The sequence below is a fragment of the Oenanthe melanoleuca genome, chromosome 5, assembly GCF_029582105.1.
Source record: "Oenanthe melanoleuca isolate GR-GAL-2019-014 chromosome 5, OMel1.0, whole genome shotgun sequence".
Classification (NCBI taxonomy): domain Eukaryota; kingdom Metazoa; phylum Chordata; class Aves; order Passeriformes; family Muscicapidae; genus Oenanthe; species Oenanthe melanoleuca.
Genome location: NC_079339.1, coordinates 7,547,895 through 7,573,914, shown reverse-complemented (window position 1 = coordinate 7,573,914; position 26,020 = coordinate 7,547,895). Strand labels below are relative to the sequence as shown.

Below are 26,020 nucleotides of genomic sequence, written 5' to 3'. Positions count from 1 at the left end.
GTCTGAATGCACCTGAATTGTGTCTGGGAAATAAATGCTTAGCTGCAAGTCTGAGCTAGAACCCCTGCTCAGAGAAGTGCTGGAAATACTTGCTCATGGAGCTGCTCCATCCCCAAAATGTTGCAGAGTCAGCTCTTCTGGTGATGCCTGGAAACCCAAGGCATCATTGAGACAGTGCATTTTTGAGTTTTCTTTGCTGAGGACACAGAACATGTATCTTATTCAGTGATTTAATAAAGAAATGTAAGGCTCTCGGCAAAGCTGTTGGGTCTGGGATTAGGTTTGCAATAGCAGTGTAGCAGTTGCTGGTTAACCAGCCTTTGCTTTCTCCCAAAGGGAATTTTCTGTCTCAGTGAAGCCTTTTTTAACCCCCACCTAGTTCCCTTTGTGCTATCCTTCAGAGTACGCAGGTTGCCTCTGTCTGTCTCCTGGGAAGGCAGCAAGGGAGGAGAGGGTGTATACTGGAATTTCTCCCTCTCTGTTGCTCCTGTGGAGGCTCTGCAGCTGGGAATAAGCTGGGCAGGACTTTTATGGTACTGGACAAACTTGGAGCAGAGCCAGATCATGCAATACAGCAGCAAACTGGGGCACGAAACTGGCATTTAATTAATTTTGATATTGCCTGTATGGTGGCAGATCAACCATCAATAATGTGCAGTTAATAGACTTTACTCCACTATAACACAAATCCAAGAGAAAAGAGCCAGGGTACTGAGAGGGCTTCAGGTCTTCCCTTTTCTAGGAGTTTATGTCAGAGTTTCAGTCAACAACTATAAGCAAATGAAACAGCCACTTTATTTTTTTCCTGTTGTTTTTCATGAGTGTTGACTGCAGCAATTGAGGTGTTAAAAGTGATCTTGTGAAAAACTAGTGTTAAAGCCTCATTCAGTGCAGTCCCTTGTCCAACATACAGGCTGCATTCCTGGAATTCTGCATGGGACAATGAGAGAATGGTAAATTAGAGCTATGGAAAGCCCCATGACTTTTGCTACAGATCTTGCTACTGTACCCAACCTGCTCACAGGATAAAATGTGACTCAGTTTCAGCCAAAAAGAGAGGCAATCCTCAGAACCTCATTCATAAAACCAGTCCTGTTCAACATCAGGAGGACTGTTCCCATAGTTCCTCTTACTTTGACTAAGGGATTTTCAGGTATCCCTTTTTTTTTTGGTTGTTTCTTTTTTTTTTTTTCTTTTTCTTTTCTTTTTTTTTTTTTTTTTTTTTTTTTTTTTGGTTGTTTGTTTTTTGTTTTAATATTTCAGAAATGCTAAGCTGCAGTTTTGAAATCAATATTTTTTTATTTAGTATGCCTTCCCAGTTCTTTCTGCATGAGACTATAAATGAAAGTGCACAGAAATCCTTGGGGAAAAGCTCTTTTCAGTGTAATTCTTGCTTATTTCTGTCGATTCTGGAGGCTGATCTCATTTCCAGCACACCTCCACTGATCTCAGTGTATTCCTACAAGATATGAATTTTGCTTAAATGATGTAAAACTACATGAAATACTGAGCCTATTTCTAAAATTTAAAAAATTTTGCCTAAATCTACCTTCACCATGGATGATACTTCCTGGTAAGGTCAGAAAATGATATTATGAGTTTTAAGTTTTTAATTTTTAAAGTTTCTCCTTCTTTTTCCTCCCTCAGTTTCGCTACAAGAAAAGAGTGTACAGACAGTTCAACCTTGATGAAAAGCAGCTGGCCAAGCTTCACACAAAGGTATTCCAATTTCCTGCAGGAGTTAGCAATTACCTACGGCGGGTGCTGACATCAGTTTACAGAATGCTTCATTTTTAGTCAAAATTTTATTTTTGAAGTCAGAAGATGATTCACTTTTCATTCTTTGTTTCAGGCCAATTTGAAAAAATTTATGGATCATGTCCATCATCTCTCTGTGGAAAAAATGACCAAGATGTTGGACCGAGGACTGGACCCAAACTATCATGACTTAGAAAGCGGAGGTCAGAACAACAAAACTAAGCAGCATAAAGGAGTGCCTTGAGTTAGTTAAATTTAACAGGTTGAATCTCACACATTCCTTCACAACTCTGAGCCAGTGGAATCTGTAGGGCTTTACTGTCCAAAGGAGATAATTGACAGTATTATGGCTTTCTTTGAACAGTATTTTAAACATTATTTTATAAAGTAATTTATTTTATCATTTTGCTCACCTTTTCCCAAATGCATCTTATTCTCTTCCTTAGAAACACCCCTAACTTTGGCAACTCAGCTTGACAATACAGTAGAAGTGATAAAAGCCCTGAAAAATGGAGGAGCACATTTAGACTTCAGAGCCAAGGATGGAATGACAGCTCTGCACAAAGCTGCCAGAGCCAAGAACCAAGTAGCCCTCAAGGTAAATGCTTTCAGGAGAAAATTTTGTGCTATCTTATGAAAAAAAAAAAAAAGAGACTGTATAAAGACTGCATAAGGGAGACTGTTTTCAGTTAATTACTGTATTGTCCTCCATGGATCCTTTAAGATGTGCTTGTTCTAGTGCTTTCTTGCAGCTTTCAAATCTTAGCATTTGCTTTCGATAAAGAGCCTTTTAATTTCTGATAGGAAGAAAAAGTGGTGAAATTTAAGCTTATTCATTGATGCACTGAGATCTGCCTGAGGAAATAGGAATAGCATTATTGTCACTTACCTCTTTGAAAGCAGCTTCCAGTGGCATGGATTGCACATGATGCCTTAACACACTGTCTTCTGTTTTCTTTTGTATTTTAACAGGTATTCTTAAATCACACTGATGGTCTAGATTAAGTCTTAGGTTTATGGCTTTTGCTTGTTTCCTTTGACAGATGCTCAAATTGCATGGCATTTTTGAAAAAGCACTTTGGAACTGAAGAGGTGAATGTATTGCAAAGGTGATGCAGCATTTTCAGAGCTGACATTTCTGAACCTAGAGAGAGGATGGAAACTGAACTCCTTTCTGTGCCATCCCCATAGATCCCTTTATATCCTAATTTTTCCAAGGTTCTTTAGATCCTAATTCTTCTTCTTTCTGCTTAACTTTGGGCTGTGGTCCACTCTTACCAGCTGATAAATAGGTGAGCAAGAGATGTTATGTCGAGTATCAACCTTATACATACTTTTTCAGGGATTTTTTTCAGGTAAAATAGGTGGAAGTCCCTCTCAAATCTATTTTTCATAGTCTGTGATTGCTTTCAGACCCTTTTAGAGCTGGGAGCATCTCCCAACTACAAGGACAGCTGTGGCCTGACCCCACTGTACCACACGGCCGTGGTGGGAGGAGATCCTTTCTGCTGTGAGCTCTTACTCCATGAACATGCTACAGTCAGCTGCAAGGATGAAAATGGATGGCAAGAAATTCATCAGGTAGGAAAGATTTGCTTTTTTTGGACTTTAATGAGGAAATGTGCCATGGTTGTTCTGGGGTTAAGTGCTATTTTCAAGTTGGTGCACATTGAAGTATGAAATTTCTTCCTTTTTCTATCTGTTTTTTCTACTTCTTTTTATTTATTCACTTTGCATCCTGCTGTGGTGACGTAGAAGAAGAAAACTGTTCCAGTGGTGTTCTGTAATTGTGAAATCCTGTGGTTATTGTGGATTTTGCTGCAGAAATTGCACTGGTCATATTTATGTCGTGGATTCTTGGAAGTTTAGATGCCTGTTCATATCACTTCAGTAGGAAAATTTAGCTCATTCTTTTGGTTAGATGCCAGTGTCAGTGTCCTTGATAATGCTCCTTGTGTTTTTGTCAGAGTGCTTTCCCCTTGTCTCTGCTGAACTCTACAGGAAGATTTGGGTTCAGGATCCTGCTGGTCAATCAGCATCTCACTATCCTCTCCACAAACCCCTGAATGTTATCCAGCAGTTGTGTAAAAATGCTTTATTGATTTCCCTTTGCATAGTGATAAAGTCAGTAATAGATGAAGCTTAAAGATTCTAACAGTCCCAGTGTTGCTGCAGCTACTTTATCATTTTTCTGTATGGATGAGTTTGGATAATTACAGAAATTGGAACTGCTGTAGTATGTGATAAAGATACAAGTAATCAACCTTAAAGGTCTTACTGGGTCATCCTGACTCACTTTATTTTCTGTGCACTAAATTCTTTAGTACACAGATTTTTTTCTTTTTTTCTTGGAGATGAATGGGAGGTAGCTTTGACACCCACATTTGGGCAGGAATCTGAGCTTTTTCACTAAGTGGGTCCAGGTCAAGGTTATTTGGATCCATCTCTAGAGTAGGGGAAAATAAAGGAATTATTTTATTACCATATTTTCTGAGGATGTCGGTGAAAAGGATTGTCTAGATCAAAGTATTACTCCATCTGGACTCCCTGAAAATACAGAGAAAATGTCCCTCTTTTTAAACTCCAGCCTCATACACATAAGGTTATTACTTCTCATAATGAAATAGAGCTTTCCAAACCCCCTGTGTTGGTTGTAATGCTAAATAAATCAATGTTTACACCTGGATTAGGAACAATCTGTTTTGACTAATCAGTAATTCAAACATTACTCAATGAATCAAGAAGGATGGGGATTTAATTTGTGCACTGAGCAGTCCACTTAACTTTTCCAAATTGTAGATCCAAGCCAGGTGTACCTCCCACTGAATTCAGGAGTGATGAGGTACCTCAGAAAGGCTGAATGGATTCCTATACCTGTATCTCTTACCTTAAATTCTGATTTATTTGGGAATGATGCTTTGAACTGAAATACCACAAAGTTTAAAACATTAGAAATTGGGAGGTGCTTGGTCAGTGTGCCACAGAGGAGAAGGAAGTCAAGTGAAAGAAGCTGAGGACTAGAAATACTGATTTTCCTAAAGCTTATTTGCTAATCAGGAAAGTTTCTAATTTCTATGAATCTCCTTCATACAGGCTTATTTAAAAAAATCCAGGGTCTAACCTTTTATTTGAGTGACAGATAAAGTAACTCTTGAAGATTTCTCCCTGTTTTGAAGCAGTGGTCTGCGTATGCTTTGTGTCTGCTTGACATCACAGAGCCAAGTTTTACTTGGTTTTCCTTCTAAGAAGGAAATTATTTTCCTTCTAAGATTTTTCCTTCTAAGGTGTGTAAGCAGTTTGGGAAAAAGCTCTGGCACTCTTATCATCTTCAGTGCCATCTGGTGGGCAGTGTTCTGGAGTGTAGCAGGACAAAAAACTTGTCACATTTGGGTCATGAACATCAGTGGATAAAAAGTTCCAAAGGCAGTATTTTCTTGATCCCTTAGGCTGCCATTCCTAAAATAAGCAGAGGGTTAAACTCAAGCACAGGACTGCTGTACCTGTAGTGCCCACATTAGAGTTGGTGCAGGAATGCACATCTGGCTGCTTGTGCTTCCATCAGAGAACCAGCTGTGGTTCTAAAAATTAGACCCTCAGTAAAAACAGCACCATTCTCTGCTGAAAATCTTTCCCTGAAAGTCTTGGCAGTGTAATAACCAAAATATTGATGCATCCCTGCCCAGGCTTGCAGGTATGGACACGTCCAACACCTGGAGCATCTCCTGTTCTACGGTGCTGACATGTGTGCACAGAACGCCTCGGGGAACACGGCCCTGCACATCTGTGCCCTCTACAACCAGGTGAGAGCACTTGCCCTGTCACTGAGCCCTTCTGGCCCCCTGCAAGGACAGAAATGTCTCCAGCAGGAGCTGGGAGCTCACAGAATTACAGGGTGGGTTGGCTTGGAAGGGAACTTGAAGATCATTCAGTTCCAATTCCCTTCCACTAGACCTTATTGCTCCAATCCCTGTCCCACCTAGTCTTCAACATTCCAGGGACGAGCCATCCACAACTTCCCCAGGGCCTCACCACCCTCTCTGGGGTGAATTCTTTCCCAATATTTGATCTAAACCTGGTCTCTTTCAATTTGAAGCCTTTCCTCTTCATCCTATCACTACATTATTTTATATTCAATTAAGTGCTTCAGGTTTTAAAAAGTGGTCTTAAAAACTGGAAATAATATAATTAAAATTATTTTATTGGTGTTTCATTCACTGATTACAAATTAGGCTGCTCATTGTAGATGGCAAGAATATGGATATTAGAAATTAAACCTTATGCTTTACCAGCTTTTTTGGGTTTGATTAATATCTAAGTATTTGTTTCCTATACAGAATTTATTGTTGTTATTCTATAAATTAATTTAAAATTAAATACGAAAAAGTTGTAAAATACTATGGAAATGTCTCTATACAGAAGATACTGGATTCTTTGCGGTTTACAATTTGTTTAGTCATTTACAAGTAGTAGAACCTTTGATTTGACAGCATTTTATGCTCTGTTTGCAGGGATGGAATGGGGAGGGGATGAGATTTACAACTACTTTAAAATTGAGCGCATAAATTATTACATTGAATTTAGAAACCATGAGATGTGACTGTGAAGTGAAACATCTGTTAAAGCCTCTGCATCTTAATTAATTACCATCTTAGGTTTTTTTCCTAAAGTCTTGTCAAGACAGATTCAATTAGGTCTAAATTGCCCGCAGCTTAAAAAAAAAAAAAAAAAATTTTGGGGACAATCTGATATTTTTTAAGAACATACACTTTTAGGTTATGCAGTATGAGGCAGGAATTAGAGTAATCCTGTACAATGACAGTGTTTTCCATGCAGAGGTGTGTTTTCCTGACCTCAGTAGAAATTGTTATTCTGCAGGAGACTTAGAGACTCTAATTGAAACTGCATCTACAAATTTTCAAATATTTACACAATCACTAAGCTTGGCTTGGTGAAGGGAACTTAAACATCTTCTGCCTGCACTGTCGTCCTTCTGTTTTCCTTCATCCAGTGTATGTGGAAATAAAAAGCTTCCCTCAGGGTGCTGTGAACCTTAATCTGTACTGATTTTGCCAGTGTTTGGTTTGTGGATTTTTTATTTATTTTTTTTAATGGAAAGTTGTTATTGATTCATATGGAAGGAATGGTGCTGCCTTTTCCAGCTGGAGAAGATGGGAGGGACAGCAATATCCTTGTTACCTCCAAATTCCTGTAGATGGAGTCATTACCCGTTTGATCTTCCCTTCCAGTCTTCCTGGGGCAGTTTTCTTGGGTTACTTTCTGAAGTTGGTAAATTTGTTTTCCTGGATGTCAGTGAAGTCCTGATCTGAATAAACTCTTGGTTTTGAAAGTTATTCCATGGCCATGGATTAAGTCTGTTTTTTGCTGGGATGAAATGTGCCCTCTTTCACTGGGAGGATTGGATCTGAGATGGAAGCTGTTGTAGTATTAAAATCCATTATAATCTGACAGATGGGGAGGAAAGAAGAAGGAGCAAAGGTGAAGTTAAGAATGCTTCTGTTTTTTTCAAAAGACTAAAAATAAATAAACAAACAAACAAATGCAGTACTTAACCTAAATACATTTTCTTGGTTTTTTTAATGTTGAACAGTTCTTTGATGACTTTTGGCAAAACTTTTCTAATCACAACCATTTAGTTAATAAATACCTTTGCATGTTTTTGTTGCACTGAAGGCAGCTCAATTTAATTTGTAGAGAGTTTTAAAATGTGTAATTCTTTTGATGTTGTAATGTTGGATGATTTATTCTGATATATGAATGATCAGACAATAAATATAGTATGTTTTTCAATATAATTATGTCCTCAAGTTCTTGATCAAAACTGGGCATTGATCAATTGTTTAGAGATAGAGTGCAACTCAAGTGCAGATTGCAGTTCTAGCAAGCAAGACTATCTCAGTTAATTGTATATCATTAAAAAAATTTTAATCTTAAGAGATAATTGTAATTTACCATCTTGATCCATTCTGTAGTTTTTCAGTTGAGGAAAAGGTAAGATAACCTTCTTTCCAGATACACTTAGGGCAGCCCTGTGATGGGGAGACTTAATGGGACCAAGAATACTCTGTGGGAAATTAGAAAACACAATGACAGAAAGGATTTTGAATCATAATTTCTGCAAATTAACCTGTGATTCAGAGTCTAGTAAATAAACTTCATTTCTGTCACTAAAATACCTAAATTATGCACTTTGTCTTCTCTGACTGCAAATTTACTGTTCAAAGTGAAAGGTAGCACATCCAAATATCTCATTAGCTAGAACTCCATAGCACAACATATCAAGACAACCCAGAAAGCACAACAAAATCAAGAACAATATTTATGATGAAGGAATATAAAACCCTTTTGAAATGTGAATTAATTTGCATAAAAGCCTAAGATGAACATTAAATATGATAAGGAAGAAACAGAGTCCACGAAGGAATCATCAAAAATTCTGAGAATCCACTCAGAATCTCCAGTAATTCCTACCAGATTGTAGTCACTCATATTTAACAGCCATAGAGAGCAATAATTTAACCAATGCATTGTATTGGCCAAAATAAAAATTTTAAGGGTTTTCCTTTGCAGATTTTCTAAGTTTGGAGGGTCTGAAGCTAGATTTTCCTCCTTGTGCTGTAACTGCTAGCATTTTTTAAGGGAAAAGAGAGGGAACAAGGCTGGTCAGTGCAGTATGTATAGACAGATCAAATAATTTCATGTGTACTAAAGAAAATATCGTACATTTAATATTGAGGATAGGTTGGAAAAAAGTCCCCAACAAAATAAGTGGTAAAACTGCTTTAATTTTTAGCAGGACAGGTTGATATAATTCATCCCAGTTCTGCGTACAGTACTGTTTTTCTGACAAAATAGGCAAAAACCCCATATGGGAGTCAAATTTGTGCAAAATCTGATTTGTCAAATATGAAACTTTGTCAGTATAATTGCTTAAAAATTTAATAAGGTATTTACTTCTTGCATTGCTGCATGTTTCTTTACACTTGGCTAGTGTTTCTAATACACCGCCAAGCACATGATGCCCTATCATTTTAATAATGCTGTTTTAACAATTTAGGTTCTCATATAATTTATTTGGTTTATATTTTAATCATGAAAATACAGACCAAACACCTCATAACTCTTAGCAGACACAGTCTTTTTAGTGGCAAAGGATCCTTGTGAACGAGTTTCCTGTTCCATCATTTTCAGGAGAGCTGTGCGAGGGTGCTGCTATTCCGGGGAGCCAACAAAGAGATCAAGAATTATAACAGCCAGTCTCCATTTCAGGTAAGAAAGGAAATGCCTCTCCCCCCTGAAATACTGGAAGAAAGTATCACATGAACTGAGGTTTGGGGAGAAGTCACACCGTACAAGGCTGAACACAGGTGTGGAGTGAGTGAGTGAAAACTTTGGCTTTTATCTAATTCACTGAGTGAAGATGTCCCAGAATAATTAGGAATGAGAGAAAAACACCCTCTGGTGACACCGTAAATGAGTTTGAGAACTTTGTGAACTGTTGGTGACAAAAAATGAAGTCCTTGGTGTTCTGCAGTCAGATGTGCCTTGCTCTGTGCTGATCTCCAGTCTCATGTAAGACAGATCCTTGATCCATGTAGGAGTGATCCAAGGATTGTCTGGGCACGTTTGCTTGGCCCTTCTTGATTTAGCCAAAAAGCAGCTCTTCCATACATGTGAGGCCAAAGTGCTGGGCTAAATTTCAGGGATGTGATTGACTTAATGCTCCATCAGTGTTAGAGGCTGAAGCTGCCATCTGTTATCTCCAAAAGGAAATGGAAGTCTTGCTTTGAATTAGTCAAAATTTTGTTCCCATTTTCTGATATGAAAGCACTTTCAGTAAGCTTAATTAAAAATCCAAATGGAAGAGAGCTGTTTGTCCAAAGGGTTGTCAGGTGTGGCTGACAACCTCAAGCCCTTATTTCTGAAGCAGGCTTAATTAGCCTGGATGTCAGAGAAACATTCCTAATGCAAAATGGCACGTGAGAAATAGGGATGGAAACTGTAATATTTCAAAAAACCCAAACTCAAAACAAGCCAGAAGACTTTCCTTGGTGTGTATTCCCCATTATCTTTTTGACCTGTTTTGGATAATGCTGGCAGAGGCTTCAAGGGGCAGTGCTTCGACAAGTGAAACAGTTGGAACTTTTGCTGGATCCATGTGGGTCTCTGAGTTAACTCCTCCAAGTTTATGTGTAGTTACAGGGCTTTCAAAAAAAACCTCAGCCAAATATTTCTTTATCAGTTTAATTCTCTCCATATTGTGAAGGTTTTCTGGGCATAAGCTTTGCATTGCATGAGCTTAAGAGTTCTGCTTGCAAATCCTAGCCAGATTGTTGTTTACTTTTGGGACCATTTTCCTCAGATTGGGGAAACAGTGCATTAATAATTTAATTTTAGGCAGCATTTTCAGACTGCTAATAATTTTCCATCTAAATACATGGTAAGCACAAATTCACTAACTACTGGCTAATACTTATCTCTGCACCTCAGAATTATGAAGTGATCAAAAAATGGAGCAAGAGAAAACCCTAATTATGGGAGGGATGTGTTCCAGGATAATCTCTTGGATTATTGTGTTACCTTATGTCTTTGTGGTTAACTTTCTTTTTTGGTTTAGGATTTTTTGGGGGAGGGTAAATATCACACAGAAGAGTTTTCATTTGTCTTCCTCTTTGTGCTGACAACTTCAACATTCTTGTTCTTGCTCTTAGAATAGAAAAAGGTGTACAGAAAGTAAAAAAGGTTCTGTTATATCTGAGTAAAGTGAGTAGAGGAAACCCTGACGCCAGCACTGCAATAAAGCAGCCATAGAATTAATTCTTTGCCATCTGTCTGCTGCCGACCCAGTCGATCAAATGCCACAAGTGGAACTGTTATAAAATTATGCAGAATCCCCTTGAGTTAATAGGATTTTGCATACTAAAAATGTTTGCTCATGTAATCAGCAGGCAGGAACATCGAGGCATCTCATATGTACATAATGAGAGTAGTTGTAGCCGCAGCATCTATTCCTTTGAGTCACCTCTATTATGTCCCTTTCTCAGCAACCTTAAAAGGATGATTCTTTGGAGTTACTGCTTGGAAATTTGATGATATGAAAGCTGTGCTATTCTGTAAAAACAACAGGATCCAGACATGAAGAAATTTGTGTGCTGTTTTCAAGGCTTTGTTTCTTTTGATGAAAATGAGTAACAGAGTGTCAGGCATCAGTTGCTAATGAATGTGGTGCAATTTTGCCACCAAAAGAATAAATGTGCACATGCTCACTTCTCACCAAATCACAGGACTTGTTAAAGCAAGAGTAGATATACCAGGAAGGAAAACTAATCTGGGCTGAATTCTGTGCCACTTAATTCAGGGATCCCACAGCATGCCCACCTGGGATCTGGGTGTCCTTTTTGCCTTTTCAGCATCCAGCAGACTTAGCGTTGGAATGGCATTGCCAGATGCTGAGGACACAAAAAAAGCTTGGCTGTATTTCCCAGTTAAGCACCTAACCCTGCATTAGCTGCCTTTGCAGGGATGTGTTTCATCCTGGCCCATTCCTGGGATCATCGAGTCAGCAATCAGTGTTGGGTACAACTGATGTCACCCATTGCTGAAAGTCTGCAGAACGTGGGGTCAGCAGAAATTTTCCTGTTTTTTATATTTAGCAATTCAAGGTGAGATGATACCTGTGCCACATCATTATATTATATTGCCAGTTCTGTTTATTAATCACTTACTCAGCCCATCTTGGCTGGCCATCTAAATACCTTACAATTTATTTGTCTTTATTTTATTAGTAAAACCTCAGAAATATCCTTTCAGAAACGCCATGGTATCCCATCACTGTCCACAGCTACTTGGTTGTCCACACATTTCTTGTGCTTTTAATGTAAAGTTGTGCTTTTTAATGTAAAGTAATTCATTGCTTATCTAGCAAACATTAACCCAATAGCTAAGAAATCTTTTTGCAGTTTTTACAAGCTGTTGAAATTAAGTGTAAGTTAAAATGAACATACACCTTATCAGGTCTTTCTCTTTTAGAGATCAGGAGTTTCATATGAATAATTCAAATGGACAATAAAGCACTATTTTAGCTAATAGTGCTAATAATTAGTCAGTGTTTTTAGAACAAATATATTTGAATGCACACAACAGCTATTCTGAGGTGGCATTTAGCCACCTTTTAATGGCAGAGTTATACCTGAGAATGGTTTGTGTCTCAGGCATCCCTAATGATTGGCCTTTGCCATCCCAGACCAGCCTGAATAATCCATGTGCCTACATCCCACAGATTGCAGGAGGAGCAGCAATCTTCCAGCTCCACTGCAGGTAGAATTGCTCCTTTCAGTGTGTTGGCCCTTCCTCTATTTTCAATTGCTCACTTTTTTTTTTTTTTTTTTTTTTTTTTTTTTTTTTTTTTTTTGCCAGATTTGAATCATTTGAACTGAAATTTTCCATGCCTGGCATCTCTCTTGTTTAGAAAAACAAAATGATTCAGCTTTTTGGAGTCTGGATGAGGGAAAACATGTGTTGTTTTCCTCACACTGAAAAACTCTGCTGACCCACCCCTCCTTGTCCTCTCTCCCCCGTTGTGTTATGTTGTGGTGCTTAGTTTTATTTTCTTTAATTGCTCTGTGTGCTGATCTCCATGTTAATAACCTGGCAGTGGGAACTGGTTTCCAGACTGATGCAGAAACAGGGGCTCCAAAACCAGGAGTAGGAACTAAAGCCATGGATTTGGAAGCTGAGCTGACTGGGGGGAAAACAGACACAACTAGGCATATCCAGCACCTCACTAGAATGACTTCCCTTTGTCTTTTTTTATTGGAAAGGGTGTGAAAGCTAATTACCCAAAATCTCTCAAAAAGGCATCTTCACAAATATGCCTCCTATCATGATGTTAAAATATGGAACCATTGTGTTCATAAAGCATATGAATTACAGAAAGACAAAGACTGCTTTTTTCCACGTATTTATTTCCATCTTAATTCCTTTTCTGAAGCACCTGTGTGAACAATGAATCCCTGAATATTTGGTATAGTTGGCAAAAAATACAGCTATGAGCTCATGATGCCTTCTGCCTTTAGTCAGACTGCAAGCTTTTTCCAGCTTTTCTCCTGATTTCAGTCAAATAATGGAACTTACTCATACTTTAAAAAAAGCCCAAAAACTATAGAAATAACTATTCCAGAGCAAACAATGTATTTTTCCTTTAAAAATCAAAAATGTATGTGAGTCTGTATACATGTAGGCACACTCAGCACAATTTCTTAAAAAGATGTAATTAAAATAAAAATAATTATAATTAAAAGGAAGGGAAATCACTAAAAGGGGGGAGATTGATATTAGGGGAAGTGGTGGCGAATGAAATATTCCTGAGAATGTTAGTAGATAAAGGAGTAGAAAAATACATATGGATACAGAATGGAGTTAAATTGGTTCCTCCTGACTCAGGGATGGTTTTCTCAGTGCTGGCTGGTCCCTTCTGACCTTTGTTTTAACCCTGTCATTTTTCAGAAAATCAGCCAAATGGAAGTAAAGCAGTAAAGCATAAAAGAATGAAATTATGATTAACTTTTATTGAGAAAGGCAAAATATTGCCATGCTTGGAGACGCTAAAAATACTTAACTGCAGGATGTGTCTTCATTTTTTTTACCAAAAGCAAACTTATGGAGGAGTCTCCATGTGACCATCTGTTGTGTTGTTACATGTAAATGATCCAAGACCCCTTTTCCCCTTTTCCCCATTCTCTTCATGCTCAGACAGGTCTGTCCAGCTGACATGCCTCAGGTGTTGCCACAGGCAGTCCAATTTCTCTGGGAAAAGTGGACTCTCTGAGGTAGTTAGAAGCCAATCTACTTGTTCTTCCACTAGAAAAAAAGCTCAGAAATTATAAAAGGAAACAAATTAAGTGAAGTAAGTTGTAAGGGTCACCAACAGCTCTTGTCCTAAAGTAAGAAAGGCTTGAATGTGATTCAGACACAATTAGTTGACATGGTTGGAGTTACAAGAAGCAGTGGGGATTTGTATAATCCTAATTTTAATCATGTTGTTTTGAGATGTTAACACCATTCAGTTTGTCTGGGAGATAAAATAACCTGTGAGTGGGACTTGTGGGCACTTTGGGCCTGCAGGAATGGATTCAAGCTTGGAGTTATGATGGTTGGGTTGCTGTGTGGTATCATCTCTTGCTTTTGCATTTCAAAATAGGCTACTCAGCATTATCTTCTGGCTATATTCCAAGTTCTTGCTCTGTATAAAAATGTAGGATCAGTGCCTGTAGGACAGACTTGGCCATTTGGAGGGAGCATTGCTAGCATGCAATTGGCAATCCCATCTCCATCAGAGTATGTTATTGGCATGGGCTATTGCTAGACTGCTGTTTCCGAAATTTTATTGTAGTTAACCCACAGAGTTTGGAATGGAGCCACCAAATGTATTAGGTAAAATAATCACAGTGTCTTATTCACCGATGCATTTTATCCTAGGGGCTTTCCAAAAGGATTTCCAGCCATTTGGTTTAGCAGTTGAAACAGCACTATATTATTAAGTGTTTGCAAAACTGAATTCCCGAAAGTTTCTGCTGTGAAATAGTGGGAAGTGTCTGTCTCCAGTGAGTAGGAAGTCTTTTTTTTCTGAAAGTGTTAGGGGAAAAAGCTGCTGACGTGGTAGGTTTTGGCTTTTCCATGAGGTTTCTTGAAGAGATGGAAGATTTCACCCTACAGCAGCACAGACCCGTAAACCCTTGAACTGAATTCTCTGCACTGCCCAGCGTTTCCTGTACTACCAAAGAAAACAACCTAGCAAATAGCACACATTCTCAGCCTTTTTCTAACAGAGTTCATCTGGAGAGGATTGCATTCCTTGGCCTTTTAATACAGCATATTATTGGAGAGGACAAAGAAAATTAAGTCAATTTTGTTGCTGGCTGTGTCTTATCTGATTCATCTGATGCTGCAACCTGGCTTTATCTGCTTTCAGTAAATACTCCTTTGGAACCACTGCTCGTCCATGTAGCAGTAATAGGGATTATGTAATAACTGGCTTTTGGTGGCTCTTTCCAGCTTGAGCTAGATTTTCCTAGGGAGCGAGTCTCTAATTATAAATGTATCTGTGTATCAGACTTGGCTTTTTCTGCTTTGTTTTAATTATTAAAACACTAGTGTAGAAAAATGCATCTTGCTTGAGGATAACTTGCTTGGTGGCATTTCAGCAGAGAAACAGGAAGAAGATGGAAGGTTTTTTCCTCTACTTTTAAAATAGATAGAAACATAAATTTTCCCCATAGATGCAGTGACCATGGAGGAGGCTCAATACAGCCTGTAAAAAGTAAGATTACTTAAAAATCTGAGTTACTTCTCCTTGCAAGAAACAGGAGGAAATACAAGAACATTGTGAAGCAGCGAAGTTGTGCCTGGGATGGATTTGCCTGCATGTTCCTTTTTAGGCTTCCTGACATGTTTCCTTGTAACTCTGCTCGACTTGCTGGTGTATTCAGTTCAACACTTCCTGTCAAGCTGGTTCTTGCATAACAACGACTCCTTTTGTCCTAGGAGTTAAGTTTGCATTTCAAAGCCTAGGGAGGAGATGATTTAGAAGTGATTTGCTCCCATGTTGTGAGAAAAGGACTTACATTTTTTATCTTGGTGTCCATGCAGGCTTAGTTTAATCTGGAGGTATTCAGTCATGGCTAATTCATGAATAAGAGTGGTTAGGTTTTAAGAGCACAGTTGTGTGTGTTCGTGAAAGGACAGTGGAGAATAAAACACAGGTTCTGCCTTTTAAACCTTAGTAAGGAAGACTGGAAAATGAACAAAGGTGCCTGCAGGCATTTTAGGTGTTGTCCAGTTCTGCTAAGACAGCCTACAGGATGTAAAAGATAGAAAAGAGGTCATTCAGAATGATTGCTTTCCCCATATTCTGGCTGAAATTTGCTCAGCCCTGGCAGAGCTTCCTGGCTTCTGTGTGTATTCTGCAAGACCCATGGGGGCTGTCAAATCTCTTGCAAGCAAACCCAGCATTTTTGCAAGGAAAATGTGCCAGCAGCTTGCAGCATACTTTTTTTTTTATGAAGTCCAGCTGTATTTGGCTGCATGTTGTTGTGTGTTTGGTTGTTTTTAAAATATTAATTGCTGAAAAGTATTTAGGATAAAATCTCAGTTCCTTTGAAGTGGATGAAATCCCTCTGATTTTGCTGGGGTGGAAGTGTGTTCCTCACACTTGAGACACTTCCAAAGCCGTACTATCAACTCCTCCTATATAATATATTCTGCTGAATATTATTATTTTTAATTAACATTTCCTGTTCCTGTTTAATTAATATTTTTAGTACAGCACTATTCTTTTAAGTTGTACGAAGATGCACAGCACATTGCCATGAATAACTTGGGTTATGCAAAGTCTTTGCTGCTAAGAGTTAATTTGCTGCAGCTGAAAAGAAGATGCTTTATTTTCTGAGGGCAATTTTGGTAAGAGTTTTGGAAGGCAAAAGCAGTGCTTGAGAGGCTGTGGTTGTAAATTTTCTTCCTGAGTGTGGGATATTGTTGCATTTCCTACAGCAGAAGCCGCTTTGTCTTCATCCAGCTGGGACTTTGGCCTTGTCACACCCATCGTGGGATGCTTCCCACAAGCCTGAGGCTTCCAAGGGTGCGAAGAACGCTCGGATCTTGGAGCTTGAAAACCTAGTCTTTGATTACTATTAACAGCCTGAGTAGCAGTGTGAGGTGGTCCTCTCCAGGGAAGCCTGGGATTGCTTGGAGGGTTATGTAAGCGGAACTGGAGCTGTTGTTTGGAAAACCAGGAATACTTTGCCCTTGATACCGAGGCGAAGAGCTTGCGGCGAGCCTTTGTTTAAACAGTGCTGAAATGTTCCAGGGAATGCTGAGGAGCCTCATAGAAATATTGGCCCTCTCCCCATAATTTATATTTTCAGATGCTAAAACTAGTTGTTGAGCAAATGTAAGGTGCCTATTTTCGGATGCTGCGTGTCAATATCTGACTACAGATGGCTCCGTGAATCATAGTTGGAAGAAGGGAAATGTTAGACACTGAGATATTGTTGCTAAGAGATTTTAGTACACAGTATGCTAACATGTGCTGGCAAATTTGGGAACAGTAGCAGCAGAATGCTCTTGGAGGAAAAAAAATTCAGTGGTGAAGAAACTGTCTTCAAGGGACTATTTAAAGGATAGTAACATTATTGTGCTTTGTTGTATCAAGACCTGATGAAGATGAAATTGGCTTTCAAGCAGATAATAGACAGAAAACATCCAAAAGGTAAAGCAAATCCTGCTCTCCAATGAAATAGAAAGTGGATATTGGAAACAAAAAGAAAAAAATTACTTTGGGGTTTGAATGAATCAAGTACAAGATTAAAGGTGGTGGTTGCTGATATTTTGCCATCTACTGGACATCAGATATATTAATATACACAGTTCCTTTCAAAATGCATAATATTGAGCTTGTATTACATTATATAATTAAAAATGTTAAAAGTTCTCTTCTGTCCAGGAAAGAAGCATGCAGGAAAATGCTGAATATGGTTTTTTGACTTGTATTTCTTCATAACATTACTATAAAGTAATTTAGTTAAATTGTCAGCATTTTATTGTCATGATAGAGATTGTGGCTTTTTTTCTGCAATTAATATAAGCCTTTGCTGGCTATTATTTAAAGAAAATAAATTCAATTTTACTGCTTTTCTTTATTCTATCTTACCTTATTTTGGTGAGTTTTACCAAAACTTGAAAATGTTACACCTGAAAGGAAACTTCAAATGGATAAAATTAATTTTATTTTATAAAATAAAACCTTTCAGTTCTGATCTGTTTTCAACAAAATCATTACTTTTTTTTAAATGTACAAAATACTACAGAACCATAAACTTCCTAAAGCAGTGATTTACTTCTGACATATTTCTAAATAGATGTATTACATCTCAACTTCAGAATCTGTAATTTTTTAGTGAAGTTTTGTGGTGTAAATGTGTATTTCCGTAATTCAAGCATATGTATCTCCTTGAGGTCATGTTTTATCAGACAATATTCTATGTATTCAGCAGGATTGTTAGATAAAGACAGGGAATTAGTGATATTAATAGAATATTAATCAAGAATTTGGTTTTATTTTTTAATGAGGTGAACCAAGAAGCTTCTACTACTTTTATTTTGCTGTACTGTTAGCCTCAAAGTTGAAAATCAACTGCAATCCATGGAACTACAAAACGTGGGGTGAAACTTTGCCCTTTGATTTATGAAATAAAGAATTCATGATTGTCCAGCAGTTCTGTGTTAGATTATATGGCTGTAGTGATTGTGTAAGATTTGCCAACTGATTCAGAGAAAGACCCATTTGGAATTCTTAACATTCTGGTGGAAAACACCTGAGGTCTGTGTTGTGATTGGAGCTCAGAACAATGTTTGCCACATTGTCACGTTTTGCTCAGGCATTACAAGAGAATGTCTTTCCTGAGGAATCTGAGTTCCAGGTACTTGTGGTGCTCTTTGAATCAATAAACATTTCTTCAAGTGCAGGCTCCTGGAACTGCGTAAGGAACCAACAGCGGGTGATCGATACATTTCCATCCCACACCTATGGAAAAGAAATTCGGAACACAGATTGCTTCCTGCTTTTCCAAACTGAACTCCATCTGTCCTGCTGAGGAGTTATAAAATCTGCACGCGCCATGAGAGCAGCTAATGCAGATCCATTTAGGATGGGATTTGTTTGAGTTTTCTGAGCGTGCTGGGTGATTTTGTGTCACCATTTATCAGGGATGGAGCTTCCCGCTGCCGCGTCCTACGTGAGCACACATGGGAACAGGGTCTTGGCACTTAACAACCTAAATTTAACTTCCTGATGTCCTTGGGGATGACTGCTGTGGGCTTGATGGTGTGCTGGAATTAAATTCAAAGTGGCTTTAGACTCCAAGTACCTCTTTGTTTTATTAGGGAGAGCTTTTCTTTCCAGACGGCATGGTAGAAAATAAATACATTGAAGTTTAGCTATGTTACATTTTCATTGCCCCACAGTAAACACTACTAGATTTTTGTATTAAATTAAGGAGGTGTCAATCTCCAAAAGCTGTGCTTATTGAAATGTGATTGTATATTTTTAATACTAAGCAAACACATCCTGATTATGATGCGTGGCAGAATATTTCTGAAAATCTTCTATTAAGGAAGTGATCCCAACCCTTCCTTCTAAATTCCCTTGTGTTGATTTCTTGTATGCCTCTGCTGATAGTGAATTCTGTTGTGTGATGGCTGTGACTGCTTGAGTGGTGTTTTTTAATTGTTAAAATAAGTCCATGGTGGAATGAGAAATAGTTTATGATTTTGTGAGCCTGTGGTTTAAGTGGAAGGCATTTTTTGGTGTCTGATGGTTGCAGTCTCATTCACAGGGTTGTATGACCTCTTTCTTGTAGCTCCTACTGAAGATGGCAGGGAAGATTTACCTCAGTGTCCTGTGTGTCCACCTGCATTTGCACTGATGTAATTCACATTTTGTGCTGGGCTGGAGTTACCTCCTTTAATGTACAGCACCATGCCTAAGCTTTCTGCCAGTCCAAGCTTTCTGGAAAAGCCGTCATTCAATAGGCACTGCTGGCTGGCAGAGACAAGAGAAGCCCTGAAGGAAAGAATAATGAAATGCACTTTCCTCAGGAAGGGGAAATTGGAAGAGAAGAGCAGGGAGAGAAAAAGCAGGTGGGGAGTGGTGCTGTTTTATGTGCTCGCTGTGAATGGCAGCTACAATGGCAGCTCCCTCTGCTCCTTTGAAAGGCTCTGCATTTCAGAGCTTTGGGTCTCTCAAATGTAAGCATGTGCAGCAGAAATTCAGAAGCCTGGACTGAGTGGAACATAAATGTACTAAGAGGCTCTCTTCAGTCCCACAGACAAAGTTTGTCAAAGTGATTGTCTTGATTTAAGAAGGGACAGCTTCAGTTTCTGTCGTTTTTCTGCTGTTTCTCCTTGGGTGGAACAGTTTGTTTCCAAGAGTGGTAATGTAATTTAGTCGTGGTGTTTGCCTTTCAGGGACTAGCCCATAGAGCTCTAAAATTGTATTTGTTAGCAGGCTACAAAATCATGCTCTAATTTAATGTAATCTCTTCCTAATCTCTACATGTGATACATTTCAAGAGCAGGAAAAAGTTAATTGTGAAAGATTAGTGCCAGGTAAAGTGTAGATACAACTTCTAGTTTCCCAAAAGGAACAAAAAACTGCATTAATCCCCATTAAAAAGTGTAAATACTTGAATGTAAGTAAATTGATATCTTTAGAACTGCATTTATGGGGCTAACCAGAGAGCTGGTAGTGAGTCAGTGCTACTTCTGTCTGATTCAGAGTCAGAAAACACTGTGAAACTCTGTCACACTGAAACCTGTAATAGGACATCTGGTCAGTTTCACTGTTTACAAAAAATACTTTTATTTGCCATTATTTAAACTAAGTTTCTTTGGGGAACATGATTCAGAAAAAGCAGAACTAACCTGATGCCTCAAATATTTAATTTCTGAATTGACTCCTCAAAGGCAGCTTAAACAGTGCCTTTATACAGAGGGAATGTTTCTGACTGTGAATATCAGAAGGCCAGGGGTGAGAAAGATCTGTCAGGAGAAAGACACCCACTTGTGAAGGTGCCAGTATTGAGGCTGCTGCTCCTTGCCCATTGCTGGAGTAGGAGTGCTGGGATTCTCCCACCTCCTGCCTGCTCCCTCCCAGTCCCTGCCTTGCAGCTGCTTCATTCATTCAGGTTTCTACTCAGCTGAGCTGTCCCTTGGTTACCACCCATAGCAACTCGCTAAGTGTCGATTAAACTCCTTCCCTTCCTCCCTTGGCTCGGCAGCAGAGCATCTGGCACTGCCTGCCATGGCAAACAGCGAGTCCCTGGAACCAGTTGCATCATTTGAAACATCTGTCTGTGAGACAGCGAGTGAGACACTGGGATGTCTGTGACAGCTCTGCTTCTCCCGAGGCAGAGGAAATACCTGTGTAAACACAACCTTTCTGGTCACGCTCCCTGTAACACACCCTGGTGACAGCCAGCTCCTGGCTCTGCTCCACTGAGCTCTTCACCCCGTGGCTTAGTGCTTCAGGGTGTCCCAGCTGGGACTCATTTTGGGCACTCCATTAAGTTTTGTCACTCTGGAGACAGATCATTGTGGGAATAGGAGGAGGTACCACTGTCCAGCTGCATGGTTTTATCCTCTCTTCTATATGAGTTGCCTCCTATCAGGAACAATCTTCCTGCTTAGCTTTACTCTCTGCTTGCTTCCCTGTGGCAGACTTACCCAGGCCAGACACATATGTTATCAATGGTAATTTGGAAATAATTAGGTGCCCATGTTAACAAGCCTTAGTGGGGTCAGTTAAGCTTGGGAGGGAGCTGATAAGTGATTCACTTTGGTTACTGTCACTCATATAAAATTGTCTCTAATGCTGATTAAATTAAACCAAATAAGATAATTTCTACTCTCTGTACAGTAGAATGTGGCAGGACTCCCAGCCAAATGTCTGCAGCAGAAGATTCTGGTTTGGGTTTAAAAGCACTGACTTACTAAGTCAGGCTTTTCTGCTGGACTTTGACACCATGCTGGGACTCTGCAGGTGAACTCTTTCTGATTCTGGATGCAAAGTAAAGATACCCTCTAAAAACAGGGCAAAACACGAAGCAGGTTTTAGTGGAAATTGTGTGTGAATGATGTTTTTATTTTGTACAAGATGCAGAAATAGGTTTTATCAGGTTTGGAAAATAATGTGACACGCAGACTTTTGATGTGAGATAAATGTCAAAAGGATGACATGAAAGAACATTTGCTGCAGGAATGAAAGAACGTGAATTATGGCAAGACTGCTGCATATGCAGTTTTAGGAAAGCTGCAATTTTTGAAGCTTCAGCATAACAGAGTCAGTAGATAGCCCATAGTTGTAAAGTGCTACCATCCAGTCTTTCATGGCAATATTTCATGTCTGTAAATATGCACATGATGCATTTTGATGACTGGAATCCAGTTCCTACTGGGATTGGAAGCAAACTTTCACTGCAGTTTTGTTGGCTGTGCTATTTTTTCACTGCCAAGAGGGGATGTCTTGTGATCAAAAGAAGCCTCAAACAAAACCTTCTTTCCTGCCATAACCTCTTAATTTTAAATCTAGCACTTGTCTACAAGACATCCTAAAAAGCAAACTATGGCTATTTAAAACCATGTAAATTATGAAGCATGGAGAGAATAAAACTCTAGCATTTTCTGCCAAGGCACTACATTACTATTTTTTATTAAAGTACAAAGAAATTTAGTACATTCATTAAGCTCTGATTTAGGTACTTGATCAAGGAGAGAATTTACACCTGCAACTGTCATTTGGTTGCAGCTCTGGATCTTGTGAAGACCATTCACTTGTCCTAATGTATTCACATTTATATTTTCATGTGAACTCAGTATAATTTTTGTTTAAGACATATTTGGATGGGAAAAGGGCTGAGGTTGCTGTGCTTTGTTGTTTGCAACTGTACAAATTGAATGAGTATAATTTTGTGTCTTTCCAGTTTTGCTCTGACTTCACTTTTCCCCACACATTTTATCCATCAAATTCAAGTGAAGTGCATTGATGTTATGCCAAGAAATATTTGTACTTTTTAACTTTTCCTTGCTTTCCTTAGATCTTAACATATCTTTCCTTCATTTTGCTGTAAGGATTTGCATACTTTTTTTAGCCCATCAAAGTGAATTAAATGGAGAAAAATGGTTCTGTTGAGCTTGCTGGATATACTGCTTGGTTCAGAAGCAAATATGGGAACAATTCCCTGTCAAGCTGTCTCTTAGTTATCTGGAAATATCTTTTTATTTTTTTTTCCCCCAAGTAATAGCAGGTGTTTATCACTTGAAGAGCATGTTTATACTTGAGGTGTAAAATCTGCTCAGTATCAAAAATTCTTTAATTTGAGTACCATGGCTGCTGTCTAGGAAGCTGCCTGTCACTGCTGAATTCCCCCCTTGTTGGAATTTTACTGCTAATTAGGGGTAATATCAGAGAGAGTATTATCACTTGCTTACAATGCAAAGAAAACCTCAGAGCTGCAGACAAATGTTGCTGTTATGAACCTGGAGCCAGCCAGGCTGCAGAACTGGAAGTTAAAGAGAGGATTAGTACAGCTCTGCTATTGCTTTCTTAGTGCTGTTTGCCAGGGAGAATCATGAGCTGTACTTCAGGGCTGCACAGAGGAGGCTGGGGTCCAGATTCAAATGTGTTATCCATGCTGAGAAGCTGTTTCTCTCTGGAGGGGCTTCTGGAATAAAGGTTGGCTTACCAGTGTTTAAGGTGATTTTCAGATGGATAGTTTCAGATGGTGTTGAGGTGTCAGTGAATCAACCTGCACTTGTGTCCAGCCTCCTGATCACAGAATCCCAGAATGTTTAGGTTAGGAGGGACCTTAAAGCTACCCAGATCCACTCCTTACCATGGGCAGGGACACATTCCACTATCCCAGGCTGCTCCAAACCCCATTCAGCCTGGCCTTGGACACTGGCACGGATGGGGCAGCCACAGCTTGGGTGTAAAGTCTTCAGTTTCAGGGATTTCAGTATTAGTTTGTTTCGGTAAATAAAATTGTCCATTCAATTTCCTAGGCTGAGTGCAGAAATAAGATCTTAGGTGTGTTGCATTCAAAGATATTGCTGACATACTTCATACATTCCCCAAGACCATTTCAGTATTTAAGTCTTCCTTCGCATCATTCAACATACGTGGAGAGGCAAAAACCAGCAAATGATTTTTCTTGGTCATTAGCTCAGAAATTTGCATTGGGTTTTTAATAATTTCTCATGTCTGACTCTCTTGGATATTGTCCTATAACCAAGAGAATCCTAAAGTAAGATTTTTTAAATATTTTTTTTTTTTTATCTGTACCCTGTGAATGCAGAAGTTTCTATGAGAAAGTTGAGCCCAGCTTATGCCTTGTACACATGTCAGGGAAGCCACATTAGAGAACAAGATCTGTCAGAGCTGCAAAATGGGGCCAGAAAAGGCAATTCCTTGATATTCAGAGCAAAAAGAGGAGAAGAAAAAGGTAGAGGTCAGCAATGGCAAAACTGAATTGCTTCCCTCTCACCCACTGGGGATGTTTTTCTTTCAAAGTCCATTTAAATGAGAAGTCAGATCTATGTTCAACAACCAGGAAATAAATGAAAAAGAAAATTGTTATTTTAGAACTCGATGTATTTAGACATTTTAAACTCTGTATATATACATAAGCTTAACCAGTCTCTCTCTTTCAGTGTGTTTTTTGGTGCCTTAGTGGTACCTGAATACTGGTCGCTCTTGGTCCTGGTTCTCTCATGTACTTTGCATTTCAGCTCCTCTGGTGAGGAGCGAGGCAGGAGCAATTAAAGGGAGATAATATCTTCAGTGTGTCTCTACTGCAGCATTCTCCACACACCTGTACAGCTCCCAGAGCTTTGGGGATGCTGTGCTTAATGTTCATGGCTACCTTGGGCTGCCACCATGTGAAGAGCAGCAGCTCTTCCAGCGCCTCCTGAGATTGCCACCACAGAATTCCATGGGCAATGGGCAGCTGGGAGACTGGCAGTGCTCTTACAAACAGATTAAGATCTCATTTCTAACTGGTGTTTCACATATGTATTGCAGAATGAAAGTACTATAATTACTCCACTTTGTGAAATGGAAATATGTTTCCCCGATGTCTGTCAGTGATGTAATATCTCCTTAGCAAGTGATGATGTATTAATTGTGCCTATTTTACATCTTTTAGGTGGCTATAATAGCAGGAAATTTTGAGCTTGCTGAATACATCAAGAATCACAGGGAAGCTGATATTGGTAAGCAAAATATTTGCAGACTCTGAAAATAAGTTTTGCTTGTTTGTGCCAGGATTTTGTAAAGGTGTTAAAACCGATTCTATGTGAGATAGAACCACAGAGCTGGTGACATTTCAGGGAGGTTTGAAAAGTAACTCTTTAAAAAAAATGCAGATGGGGAAAAGCTGAAATGTTTTCAAAAATATACTCTGAAAAGGAAAATGTGGTAAGTGGTAGGTGCTTTCTAAGTATAAATCAGTCAGTTTGTAGTAGACTAAATACACATCCACTTACCTGGAAGAGATAGATTGGTGTTTGCAGTTTATTTTGGCCTTGCCTAAAGCAGCTCTTGAATAGGAATATTCAAGGTCAGAATATAGGTCAGAAGATGAAAATGGAGAAATATGCTTCTCTATAATTAAATGAATATATGGCAGAAACCAACTCCTCATATCCATGAAAACATTCCCTCTCACTGAGTTTGGTAGGATTAAGGGTAGTGACAGGCCTTATGGGCCCCTGACAAAAAAACCCAAAAGAACTGGAGGCCCTTTCAAGATCTTTTTACATACAGAGATTTGCCACTAAAATAATACAAGTGATGCCTAGTACAATTTAATAAAATGGGTTAAAATGCTTTAATTCAAGTAATTCTCACAGAAACATCCTAAAATTGAACAAAAAAAAGCATTTCTTTTGTAGCAGGAGGCTCTGTGCTTTAACTTAGCGAGGAAAATCTCAGTCTTGAATATTTCATTTATATGGAAAATTAGGCCAGCTCATGTGAAATATAAAACTAAGAATATGGATTAAGGACTACTTTCCCTTTCCCTTCTTGGTTGCGTATGATCTGCAGGGATATGTTTGAAAGTTCTGTGGTAATGTGAGTTCTTGAAGCACTTTCAGCTCTTGCAGTGTGCACTGAGAGAACTGAGGGCAAAATGCACCAAAGTCATAACTTCTGCATAAAAGTTCAGAGACAGTCTGGAAGGTTTGGTTTTTTTTTGCTTGGATAATAGGATAATTCCTTTCTATGTAAGAATTCTTCATCCTTCTGTATTTATTAATAATCTGTAAAACATGAATTGAAAATGAACATGTTATTCTTACTAGGTTAGCATCTTATTGTTGTTTATATTTACATATGGGTAATGCTTTTTTTTGCTGACTTGTAGGATTTGGTGATTTCTAGAAAAAATGCTTAAAAAATACTTTCCATGGGAAGATTCTCCAAATTTTTGTGATACCTTCATTTTTGCCACTGAAAAATAGAAATATTGGTATTTTCATTATTCACTTGCAATTTTTGCAAGATGATGGATTGAGCATGACTATTTAAATTAATAGATTTGCCTTAAAGAGTAAACATTACGTTATGCTATTTCCTCCCACCTACTTTAATTGAGCTGGACATTGGTTCTTCAAGTTTTATTACTTAGGA

The 26,020-nt window shown here is 38.7% G+C and overlaps 1 protein-coding gene across 1 annotated transcript in view; it reads left to right on the top strand.

Annotated features, from left to right (window-relative positions):
* SHANK2 (SH3 and multiple ankyrin repeat domains 2) overlaps positions 1-26,020 on the top strand; it is a 247,754-nt gene that overhangs the window by 6,495 nt on the left and 215,239 nt on the right. The window contains exons 3-9 of the mRNA XM_056493219.1: positions 1,648-1,719; positions 1,853-1,961; positions 2,205-2,356; positions 3,172-3,339; positions 5,442-5,558; positions 8,968-9,045; positions 24,534-24,600. Coding sequence (XP_056349194.1) covers positions 1,648-1,719; positions 1,853-1,961; positions 2,205-2,356; positions 3,172-3,339; positions 5,442-5,558; positions 8,968-9,045; positions 24,534-24,600 — 763 coding nt within the window. The remainder of the gene's footprint in view (positions 1-1,647; positions 1,720-1,852; positions 1,962-2,204; positions 2,357-3,171; positions 3,340-5,441; positions 5,559-8,967; positions 9,046-24,533; positions 24,601-26,020) is intronic.